The sequence below is a fragment of the Oryzias melastigma genome, linkage group LG4 (genome assembly GCF_002922805.2).
Source record: "Oryzias melastigma strain HK-1 linkage group LG4, ASM292280v2, whole genome shotgun sequence".
NCBI lineage: Eukaryota > Metazoa > Chordata > Actinopteri > Beloniformes > Adrianichthyidae > Oryzias > Oryzias melastigma.
In genome coordinates this window covers 16742307-16753643 of record NC_050515.1, presented here as the reverse complement: position 1 = coordinate 16753643, position 11337 = coordinate 16742307, and the positions used below count along the sequence as shown (strand labels likewise).

Here is an 11337-nt window from a genome sequence, read left to right as displayed (position 1 = left end):
GACCTGGACACCCCCAGGCTCCGATGTAGATTGATCCCCTGCTCTAGATCTTAAATCTCGGGGATCCCACTCCCGGCGTGGAGAGGAGGCCGCCAGACCCAGGAGACCGGCACCCAAGAGACAAGACCACCAGGCTGAAAGACCCCCCCTCCCCCCGCCAGGGATGGGGTAGGGGACAGAGGGTCGAAGGTCCCACCTTTCTTGTGTGATGCATGCGTGTTTGTTTGTTATAGTGTTTATTTGTGGTGTTAGAGGTGTGTGTACTAAAGGGTGCAGTTAAAACTTTTGAGAAGGCCTTAACAGGGCATCTCCTGATTGCTCACAGAGGACAGATCCCAGCCCCCGAACCCAAGAACCTATCCCGTGGATGCGCTGGTCGGGCCCTAATGGGACCGAGGCGGCCGGACCAGTCATTGACTGTATATAAGAATGATTTACAGTCAATGGGACCAGCCGCGGCCCCCACCGATTGTATCATAAGATCTCCCGGTCCCATGCCTAATGGGACCCCCTCTCCCCACGGACAGCACCCCCAACAGACAGGGCCAACCAGGGCCATTTTCATGTCGAAAAAACAACAGTGGGCTGAACTTTATTAAACTAAAATGTGAAAGGGTCTGCCATTAATTCCTATTGATTGTTTGTTTGTACACATACTTAATTTACACTTGACTATTTCCACAAATTATAATCTAAATCAATTTGTTGTTAAAATGAAACTTTACATCCCTATTTTAAGTAAGGTGCTGTGTTAAATATCATATTGTGACACACCCAGTCAACTTCGCCTTAAAACGAAACATATTTTAAGGAAAATCCAATATATTCGATGTCTATGAGTGAGGATAAACTAAGCCTCGATTCCATTGAGCGGTGCGGAACCTTGTAGTTCAGTTTCACAAACATCCGGAGGCGCCAATGAGCACATTCCAAACCGGAACTTGTGCCCACGTGCTGCTGCAGCAGGCGGAAGAAAGTTTGTTTTGAAGCCGCCATTCGCTTCTCCAACGTGACGCCAGTTTTGCATGTGATGTACGCGAGTTTTTGTTGAGAGACGCCACAAATGTCTTATTTAGAAAGTCAAGTCGAGCGCAGTTCTCTGGAAGAAGAGCAGAAAACCATACAAAGCAAAATATCCCTGTCTGAGTAAGTGCTCTGAATAAAAAGTCGCGTGCAGATATTTAGTGGATGCGTTTGTATGCTGTTTTTAGGTGTTTGAAAGCATTTAATATATATATATATTACTCATTTTATTGTATTTAATTTATGTTTAGTCGAATACTTTTTACATTTCTTGTTTAAAACGTAAAATTACGTGTTTTTAGCTTAATTATTTCAAAACTTAAACCTCACCAGCCCCCTTCTCTTTGCTCTCATACCGACTTTTTAAACGGAAATGGAATTAGATTTAGTAAATAAAAGTTTTACATTTATATCATGATGAAAATACAAATTCCAAAATGATTTAACATTTGACCATATGAACTGTTTTGCTCACAAAGTTTTACACTAATGGAGAAACATTTGTGCATTTTTTTTTTACTATAAACTTTAATTGTTAAAAATATAGCAACATTTGAAATATTGTTTCTGCTTTGCAGTTGTGGAGTTTGTGGATCAGGGAAAGCGAAGTACAGGTGTCCTGCCTGCCTCACACATTCTTGCAGGTAAGTAATCTGCAGCAAAAAATACTTGATCAAGGTTATAGTAGTGTGATAGATTTTTTTTATGTGAAGCAGCAAAAACACCCCTTCTCAATTAAAACAACTCCATGACTTCCAGTTTGACGCACATTAAAAATAAAAATGTCACCAGAGAAAGTTTAGTTACCCAATTAACCACTTGGTTGCTGATTATTTCATTAAGTCATTTCACTAGTACTCCAATGTTGAACTGCCAAAATGCCAAATACAGAAATAGAACTACACATACATGCCTGGTTACAAATATAGGAGTCCCACTGGGCTTTACTTATTCTTTGCCTTTTGACCACACCCCTAATTGTTTTCCCACCTTTAATGTAACTCTGTGTCACATATTTATAAATGAAAATTATTTTTTGGGGTTGATAGATAATCAATCCTGTTTTTGGTTGACATATTTGGTTTGTCTGGTTTTACATGGAATGCCCTTCCTGACACAACCCCCTGCATTTATCCCAACTTGGAGGCAGCAACTGAAAAACCCTGGGTTGTGGCCCCTTGTTGGTGTCATTATTCACTGGGTCTTGTAAAAGCCATACACTTAACTTGTTTATTTTTTTAGAATTAAGATCTATAGTAAATGTCCTCAGGAATAATAATTAGTAAGACAATAATGTGCTCATAAATTCCACATGTGGAGTTTTGTTCTTTAGTTTCATTTTTTTACTTCTTGTTTGTAGTCTCAATTTCAGAATATCTTTGTGCAGTGATGAAAGCACAGCTAACTATCTAGTTTTTATTTTTATTTAGTTGAGACACTTAATTAAAAATGACCATTGGTTACGGTTCAGGCAGTGTTGGTTGATGGTGGGTCAACCAAAAGGCTAAGAAGAAGAAAAAGGTGTCAGTTTTGGCTCTTGCTTTGGACAATTGCTGACTGTGTTGAGCTTTTGCATTCATAAATGTAATAAAGAAATCAAACAAATGATATAAAGACCTTTGTAATAGTTTTAGCTTGGGAGTTTTTATTTATTTAACACAAATACCCTCTAAAACTTAGACCAGCTTGATCTAGCTTAATCTAATTTATTTTTGTAAGTATACTTACAAAAATAAATTAGATTAAGCTATAGCACAATTTTATTTTGTAACAGGTCATAAATTTTCAACAAATCTGAGTTTAATTTGTGGATTTTGTAGACGTTATATCATTTCAGAATGGAATGAAGATGTCTTTAAAGCAGGAAGGTGAAAGCTTTTTTTGTGAGGATTGGAATTATGTAACTCATAGTTTTGTATTTGTTTGTACTGCCTGGAGTTTATTTTGACTCGTAGCCGGTAGCAACGTGCCACTGTTCTTTTTCTATTTAATCCACAAATCATTTGGAGGGCATATGCAGTGTTATGCAACCTGAAAGAACTCAGGATGGTCTTCAAGGTCATACCAGAAATTTTCATTTCACCTTTTTTTTTCAACAGTTGTTGAATAACCCTGAAATTCTTTCATTGTCATCTGTTGTTCTGGGCATCGTTCGTCAGGCCTTCTGCATATTTTGTCAGGATGCAGTCCTAGTCTGGCACAGGCTAGATGCTTGTCTCTCAGCAAATGTCTGAACATGCGTGTTTGTGCTGGGATTAAATCCTCACAGTTGTTTGGTTTTTGAATTCTGCAGATTTTTTTTTACTTTTCTGCTGCACGCACTTTGAACGAAGTGAAATGAGCTGGAAAAAAGAACCATTTTCATTTCAGTTTTGAAAGCATTGACTGATATGTGCATTTTTTCCAGCTTGCTGTGTGTGAAGAAGCACAAAGAGGACTCGGGATGTAGCGGAGTCAGAAACAAAACGGCATTTGTGGCTTTGTCCCACTTTGATGAAATGACTCTTCTCAGTGGTGAGAATCTCCTCAATAAACGTTCTCATTTTTGCATTTGAAAAGGATCTTCAAACGTTCTCACTTCTTCTTTGTAGAAATGTTGTAATGATTATTCTTTTTTTGGACTGTAGCAAGTATTTGACAGGTTTCTTGTGGGGTCTTAAAAAGTTTTAAAAGAATTGAACTGATGAATTTGACAAATAATACCTTAAAAAGTCTTAAATTTTGATATCCAAATCTAAAAAATGATGCTCCTTGAAACGTCTCTGTTTTACATGTCATGTCAAGAATTACATTTTTCATTTGTGGATTGAGAAATCTAGATTTTTTTTTCTAAAACCTATGTTTGTCTTTTTGAACATACATTTATATTAGGATATATTTGGACTCCATGCAAAGTATTGAATGATCTAAAGGACCAATTAGTAGAGTTGATGAAGTTTTTGCTTCAAGGAGTCTAAAAATTTTATTTTAAGATGTAATTCCCAACATGTACAAACTTCCAAAACTTGCATTCAAAACTTAGAGGCTTCAAGTTGTATTACTGTGAAATAAAGTGTTGATTGTCATGTTTTAATTTTGCTCTTGTTCTGTAGATTACAGATTTCTGGAGGACACTGGGAGATTTTCTGATGGTGCCAGCAGAGACGGTCTGGTGAGAGCTCCTCGGACAACTTTTAAAGTAAGTCTGAAACTTCTAGATGTGGTGGAGTCATGGAATGACAGCTGTTTGTTGTAACATGGTTAGGTACCCTTCTAGAGTCTATTATAAGGTATATCTTTGCCGTTTTTAGGCAAAATCTGAAATAATTTTTGTATCACAGTTTCTGCAAAGTAGTTAATACATAAAAACTTTTTCAACAAGCATTTTTGCCGTGTGCCCCTGATTTACTATGATTTGAAGAAAAAAAATACTCAGAAACTCTCTTTCAATTTTAATTTACCGTATTTTCCGGAGTATAAGTTGCATCGGAGTATAAGATGCAAGAGCAAAAAAGGTCTAATCAAGAAGAAGAAAACCATAAATAAGTCGCTCTGGAGTATAAGCTGCACTTTTAGTAGAAAAGTCTGATGTTTCAGAGCAAATCTGCCAAGCAATGCGTAGCTAAAATAAAATAAAAAATACAAAAATACAAATCTTTTGATTTCTATGAGAAAAATATCAAAGTTTAAGAGGAAAGCAATCAGATTCTCTTCCATGTTTGTTTTGAACTGCACTTCTTCCAATGTCAATAGCAAATACTTATATTCAGATGCAACGCCCTCTAGTGGTTGTTAGAGGAATCAACGGCAAAAGGACAACCAGTGTTTACTGGGAAAAAACAAATATTTGAGCCTATTTATGTCTGCAAAAAACCACAAATAAGTTGCACCCCTAGCTAAAAAAAACTGCGACTTATACTCCGGAAAATACAGTAATTTATATATATCCTCCATTAAAAAAACACTACAAGAACATGATTAAAACATCAACACAACTTGACTTGGAGTGAGTCTTTATGAAGAGCGGTTGTTGCCCACAGAGGCTCCACCCCTCTCCCAACTGTCGCCAACCATCATGAGAATTCGCTCTCAGGTAGGCCTTCCAGAGTGTACACCCACTTCCACCCAACAGTGGCTTGCATAGGCTCCAGCAACCCCATGACCCCAACTGGGATTTAGTGAGTTAAAAAAGATGCATTCAGTCAAGAAGGCCACCTCTGTAATACAAACTAACTGCTTTTAAATGAAAAAAACTGGAAGCTATAAAACTTTGATAATGCATAACTATCAGACAATAACTTTTCAAAATGTTTTGACTCTGAGCTTTGGAATTGCAGACCTAAATGCGGTGATTTAAATGCTATTTCTTCAGAATTACTTATTTTTTATGATGTCAAATTATCTAATTTTCTAAAGGAGGGCCCTGCTGTTTTCCAACACTCCAACTGCAATGGCATGCAGGGATGTCTTTTTGATGTGTATGTGTTGTGGTGGGGTTAACATTACTTCTGCAATGTTCAAAAATCAATCCAAACTTAACGAGTCTGTAACGAGGGGCAAAATAAATGCCGGGGACATGAGGATTGGGAATTCTTTCCTCCAGGACTCTGCAAGTGCAATAATTCGTTATTAGCCCAGAACACTTCCAACCTTTAATAAATCTCCTAAACCGCCTCTCATTTGCCAGTATGAAGTTATGAAACGGCCAAAGAAGGAAAGTTTTGTCCTTTCGAATAAAAGGAGGGCAGTTAGGAGACATTGAATCCACCTCTGGTTTAATTGTTAATGAAACTTACACAACCAGATTTATTGATGTAGCCCAGATGTTTGATGTTTTATGCATTGCCTCTTGGAGCAGATAAAAAACCCACGTCGACTTTTCCAGCCGGCTGAGTTATCAGCCGGTCTGTGGTCTCAGCAAATCCACCGTGGGTCGTGAACTCTTCCTCACATCCCGTTTCAATCAGACCTTTTGCTTTGTTTGAAGTCTGCTGCTGTGAAGTGTTTGTTTTACTTCAGAAGCTCTTAGGGTTTGCCTATTTTAGAAGAAGTTCTGCATTATGCTCTAAATCTGCCTGTGACACTGCTGCAAAATATACAGCGGATCCTGGGTAAGGATCTGATTATCGTCCACTTTTATAAGGCCGCTGTCATCAGTCACCAGTTCATCACGGGGCTACACAGCAAAAAAAAAAAAAAAAAAACAAAACTGACCAAAAGGCATGCAGTCCCCCTTGTGTGCAGCAGGCGGTGTGCAGCAGACATGCCTCTTCTTTCCAAGCTGCGCAACAGAACTCATACATTTCTTTTAGGGGCAACGGATAATGGCACATTTGCTTTATTTTTACTAATCCGAACTGTGAGTTTTTGTTCTGTTACACTGCTACATAAAAGCATAGTTTTATGTTCCATAATGCTTCCTAAAAACCTGATTTGCTCATTGCTGACTTCTGAAACTGATTCTTTGTGCCTGAATTTGATCACACTATAAGTTTAAGTTGTTTTTTTTTGGGCTGCATATACATGTACTGCAATATGGGGCAGCAAAAATGATTGTTAATAGTCAACTTATCATCGATTATCTTTTCAATTAGTCGACTAATCGGATCACACGTTAACTGGATGTAAAACACACATCTTGACCATCATTAGCCTTAAACTGAACTGTTTGAGCTATATGGTAACAAAAAATAAAGACAGTTAGGGCAATCGTTTATTAACTCTTTAATGAATCTTGCAGCTTACGATGACCCCTCTTCAGTGTCATCATACTCAGTCACAACATGCTTCCTCTTCAGGTGCTCATGCATTGCTGTAGTGTTGCCATGGAACCCAATTTCTGCCTTAGATATTGCTTTGGACACTTATTTCTTAAATTTTTTTTTTAATCTTTTCCACTTCCAAGCTCCGTTGATGTGTCGTCATGGTACCCGAGTCTTCTTATAACCCTCTGTGACATCACTACTGACCCGGATTACCACTACTGCCCATGTGTATCAAAGGCAACGGCAGACACGGCATTAGAAAGCGCACACTGTAGTTTTGAGGTTAAAAAATAAAAGGACTAATCGACTATTAAATTAGTCATCGACTATTTTAATAGTCGACATTGTCATGACTAATCAACTACTTGTGGCAGCCCTACTGCAGTTAACTGTGACGCTTTATGCTATTTGTTCGAACAGTTTATACCAATCTAGAGGTTTACACGTGTTTTGCCTCAAAGGTAGAGTGTAAAACACTTAATAGTATATCTTCATTTCATATCGCAGTCAAATCCACTTCTTCAGATGTTTTTTTTTTCATTATGTAAAAAGAAAAAACTCATGTTGTCTTGGTTTCTAGTTATTTACTGATTGCTTTAAGAGTTTGACCAAATCTCTCTTTCTGTTTTTTCAGATAAAGTTACTGGCTGCTCAAGCCAGAAAGATGAACATCACTCTCAGGTTTCTTCCACTCACCTTCACTAAGAGAAGAGAAAACTCCACCATCTTCAATCCGAGGTAAGAAAGCTCCAACTGTAGCAATGACTTTCTAGCAGTTCTAGAAAGTTAAAATGAAACAAATTCCTGAAAATGAATGAAATGGTTTATTTCAAGCAATCAATCACATCCAGAAAGTAGATTTCTTGAAAGGAAGTGGGAGGAAGCGAACTTATCATTTTCTTCACATGAATTATCAATATCTGGTTCAGGACTTAATATCAAATATTTGTACCCTATAATCATAGATTCAGGTAATTATTTGTCTACTCGCTCATGAACCAATTGATATCAAATCAAAAAAGAGGATTGAGAAAATACATCTTTTAATTTTTTGCTTCCTTAAACTGCCAGTCCTATTTAAATAAAGTTTTATTGCAACAAACCTAAACACTATATACTTTTATTTAATTAACTTAAGAAAATAAAAGTCATAATTAGTTAATACTGGGAAACATGTCTTCTCTAAAGTTATTGTATTATAAAAACCAACATTAAAAGAAAGGTAAAGGATCAAACTAAAATTGAATCAATCATTTAGTACATAGACCTGCTCCTCCAATGATCTAATCCTGCAAATATTCTTGTTTTTAATGTGTTCTGGGATCGATAGTCAACATAAACACTTCATTTTGGTGAATACTGCACTCAGCTTGGTCTGCTGTTTTACCACAGGATGGCACTCTTGTAGAATTCCTCCAACACTCCTTTTCCCTTTTTTAAGCCTCTTCATATGTAAAACCATAGAACTAATTCATCTTTTTTTTGTTTTTTTGCTACCACATGCTATTATATCTCACAAAGTTGTGTTTTTGGATCAAAAGAATCCAAATAAAAGTTTTAAATTAAACACTTTCACTCTTTTGAAAGTTAGTGATGCAGTTACTTTTACTAACTTCATCACATGAAGAGATACTTTTTTCTGGTTGTGGAGGTTAACATTACATGAAAGGTATTTTGTCGCTGGGATATATAAGAAAACTAACATGTTACATATTTGTTTCTACCAAAAGTTACTTTTGGAAAACTAAAATATTTTTGGTCATTTTTCTTACATTTTACCACATTTGACTTGGTTCCACTGACAGTCATAACACTGTTGGTGGCTTTTCTGTATCTCAGAGAAACCTCCTGTTTTCCAGTGTCTGAACCACTCTAGCCCCACAGTGGAGGAACAGAAGGAGGGGAAGGCTTTTGAACTTCATATTAACATTTTACAAGTCTGAAATTCCCAGAGACAATCAGGAGTTGCCGCTAAAACAAAGCTTTGTCAGTCAGTCGCACCAGCTGCTGTTACCACCCAGTTTTCCATCCTCAGTCTGATGTTCAGGTGTTTTAGGAGGAGTCGCCATGTTTTTCCTTCCCAAATGTAACTAAATTCGGATTGTTGCACAAAGTTAAAAATGTAGTGAAATGAAGTCTTCATGTTTAGATTTATGTTTCTTTTTGTCTGACTAACAAACAAGCTAGGAATAGTTGGGGGGGAGAATGGGCTTTAAACTCTACAAGTACATAATATAGAAAGCAGATGTGGGAACTGGTGTGACTTTAGCTGGTTACTAACCTATTCAAGCTTTGCATCTGTTCTGCCAAAGAAGGATCATTACTGGCAGACGGCTGACCGGCGAGCTTTCATGCGCGCATATTTCTCTCTTGTGTTTATTGTTGGCATCACAAATAATAATAATAATTTACATGCTTTATATTGCTTTTCCCTTACCAGTTACTAACTTTAAAAAGGCATTCGTAAAAAAGAAATCACTAAAAGTTAAGAGGCTGCCTCTAACCGGGTCCAGCCCGGGAGGGTATGAGCGTAATTGGTGGCGTTTGGCAGAATATTGGCAGCACTTATGTTGGGGTGGAATTATGTTCTCTTCATCCTCGTTCTGGCGTGACAGGGCATTTTCCTCGGCTTGAGAAGACTGGGCGACACGTTGCAGAAGCAGTTATCCTGGATAATGACTGAGCATATTTCAGTAATAATTTGAGAAAATTTGTTACATGAGCTGCTGTGGTTTTTTGCTCATATGATTTTATTCCATATATTGGGGACTGGCCTCAATTAACCTCAACTTTCTGGGTTAGCAGGAAACTAATTTGATTCCCAATTATTGACAGGTGTTGAAGAACAACGGGCTTTGGAGTAAAAAAAAAAATGTTAGTTAGTTGTAGAAAAAGTATATTTTTTACGCGTGTGAAGTTTTACAACCAAATGTTAAATCAGCCTATGCCTTTGTGTAGCAGAGTAAAGGAGTTTTAATTGCCAGTTAGATTTATTATTAAGAATCTTCATAAAACCCATATTAAAATGTACCGTGGAAAAAAAATTAAATCCAACAATACATTCCAAAAATACAATCTTGGCATAATGGTCCACATATTGGAGAAGGAATTTTTAATCTTAAAAAAACTGTCTAAAAATTCAGTTTAAAGCCACAAATAAAAAAACACAGATAAAGAAAACAAATGGATAAGGCTAACAACTGACCCCCTTATGGAGGGTAAAAAAATAGGGCAAAATCTAAACTTCTTAATTACAGCATTCTCTCGCTTTATCGTGGTTCAACTTTGTGGTCTTGCCATTTGACATTTTTTTTCAGTGCAACTTTTCATGCTTTTTTTTGTCTTCTGCTTCCTGATTGGCTACTGATCTTGTCAATCAATCTTTTCCGTGTTGTGTTTTCTGCGCAGAGACGATGTATGTGCGGCTCGGCAGTTTCATAAATCTGTAACACAATTAGATTAATTCTATGATAGTGGACCTATTTTTCCCCCAAAAAATAAAAGTTCAGCTTTGGGTGTGTTCAGACTGGAAAAATCCTTTGGTCTGGACAGAGTCCACTTAATTTGTTCCAAATCGAGTCCTAAACCCTGTGTTTGATCTGTATTCAGACTGCCATCAAGCGAACTTTCCTGTTCCGGACCAAAGCTTGTAAACAAAACCACATGACTGAAGTTTTCTTCACTCGTTGGCCAGTAAATACGAGGGCGGGGCAAAGTTACTAGAGGCAAAAATCATGAAAGTCCTTCGCTTTGCAATCCTCTCATAGTTCACTTCAAATTTTATATTTCGTTGTATTCATACTGAGAACTCTCTGAGCAAACCGAAGCTCAATCCGATTGGAAACAAACCAAGACAACCTCGAAAAATGGGTCAAAGGGCGGTTCCTGGTCCTGGACCAGGGTTCGCTTGCTATTCAGACTGAAACTTTGTTCCGGATTATTGCGGGAAACAAACTCTGATTTACTTTAGGCAAACTAAATGTGTCCAGGCTGAATACTCTCTTAGAGAAAAGTGTCCGATTGAGAAAAGCCTTTAAGTGTGTTATGAGAAGTTTTGCTGCCTTAAATATCTGTAATTCTACTTTGGGGTTTTGACCAATCGCTGGTTATTTATGGAATGTTTCCTCAACGATAAACAAGGAAACTATATATATAAAATCCCTTATCCTTAGGTTCTTTCCACATCTTTTCTTTGTATTCATCAGGTAATGGAGCTGAAAGAAATGATTGACTCTAATGCTGTTCACAAAGAACCCAGTCATTTTCTTGTTCTTCCAATTATGGCCTTTTCTCAACTCTTTTCCTAGTGTCCTCACTACTTCCATTTAAATCTTTTTAATGTCCGGTAGCTACTATGTGATTTGTCAAGCGTTTGGAGTAGATTTTATTAACCCAGAATGTGGAGTGATGCGTGGGGCAGTAAGGATTGGTCATCTAGATTTGGATCGTTCCTGCTGAGAGAGTAGATGCAAACACCCTGCCCTAAGGTGATCCAAGTGAGCAAAAAAAAGAAAAAGACAGTGCTGTAGCAGGATCATTAAAATATTACTCACCCGTGATCGTTCCTCAT

At 37.3% G+C, this 11337-nt stretch overlaps 1 protein-coding gene across 1 annotated transcript in view; it reads left to right on the top strand.

The window, feature by feature from the left end:
• Nucleotides 1-896: 896 nt before the first annotated feature.
• Nucleotides 897-11337, top strand: part of znhit6 (zinc finger HIT-type containing 6) — a 27265-nt gene continuing 16824 nt past the window's right edge. The window contains exons 1-5 of the mRNA XM_024279441.2: nucleotides 897-1146; nucleotides 1602-1667; nucleotides 3431-3537; nucleotides 4116-4201; nucleotides 7402-7505. Coding sequence (XP_024135209.1) covers nucleotides 1064-1146; nucleotides 1602-1667; nucleotides 3431-3537; nucleotides 4116-4201; nucleotides 7402-7505 — 446 coding nt within the window. The 5' untranslated portion in view covers nucleotides 897-1063. The remainder of the gene's footprint in view (nucleotides 1147-1601; nucleotides 1668-3430; nucleotides 3538-4115; nucleotides 4202-7401; nucleotides 7506-11337) is intronic.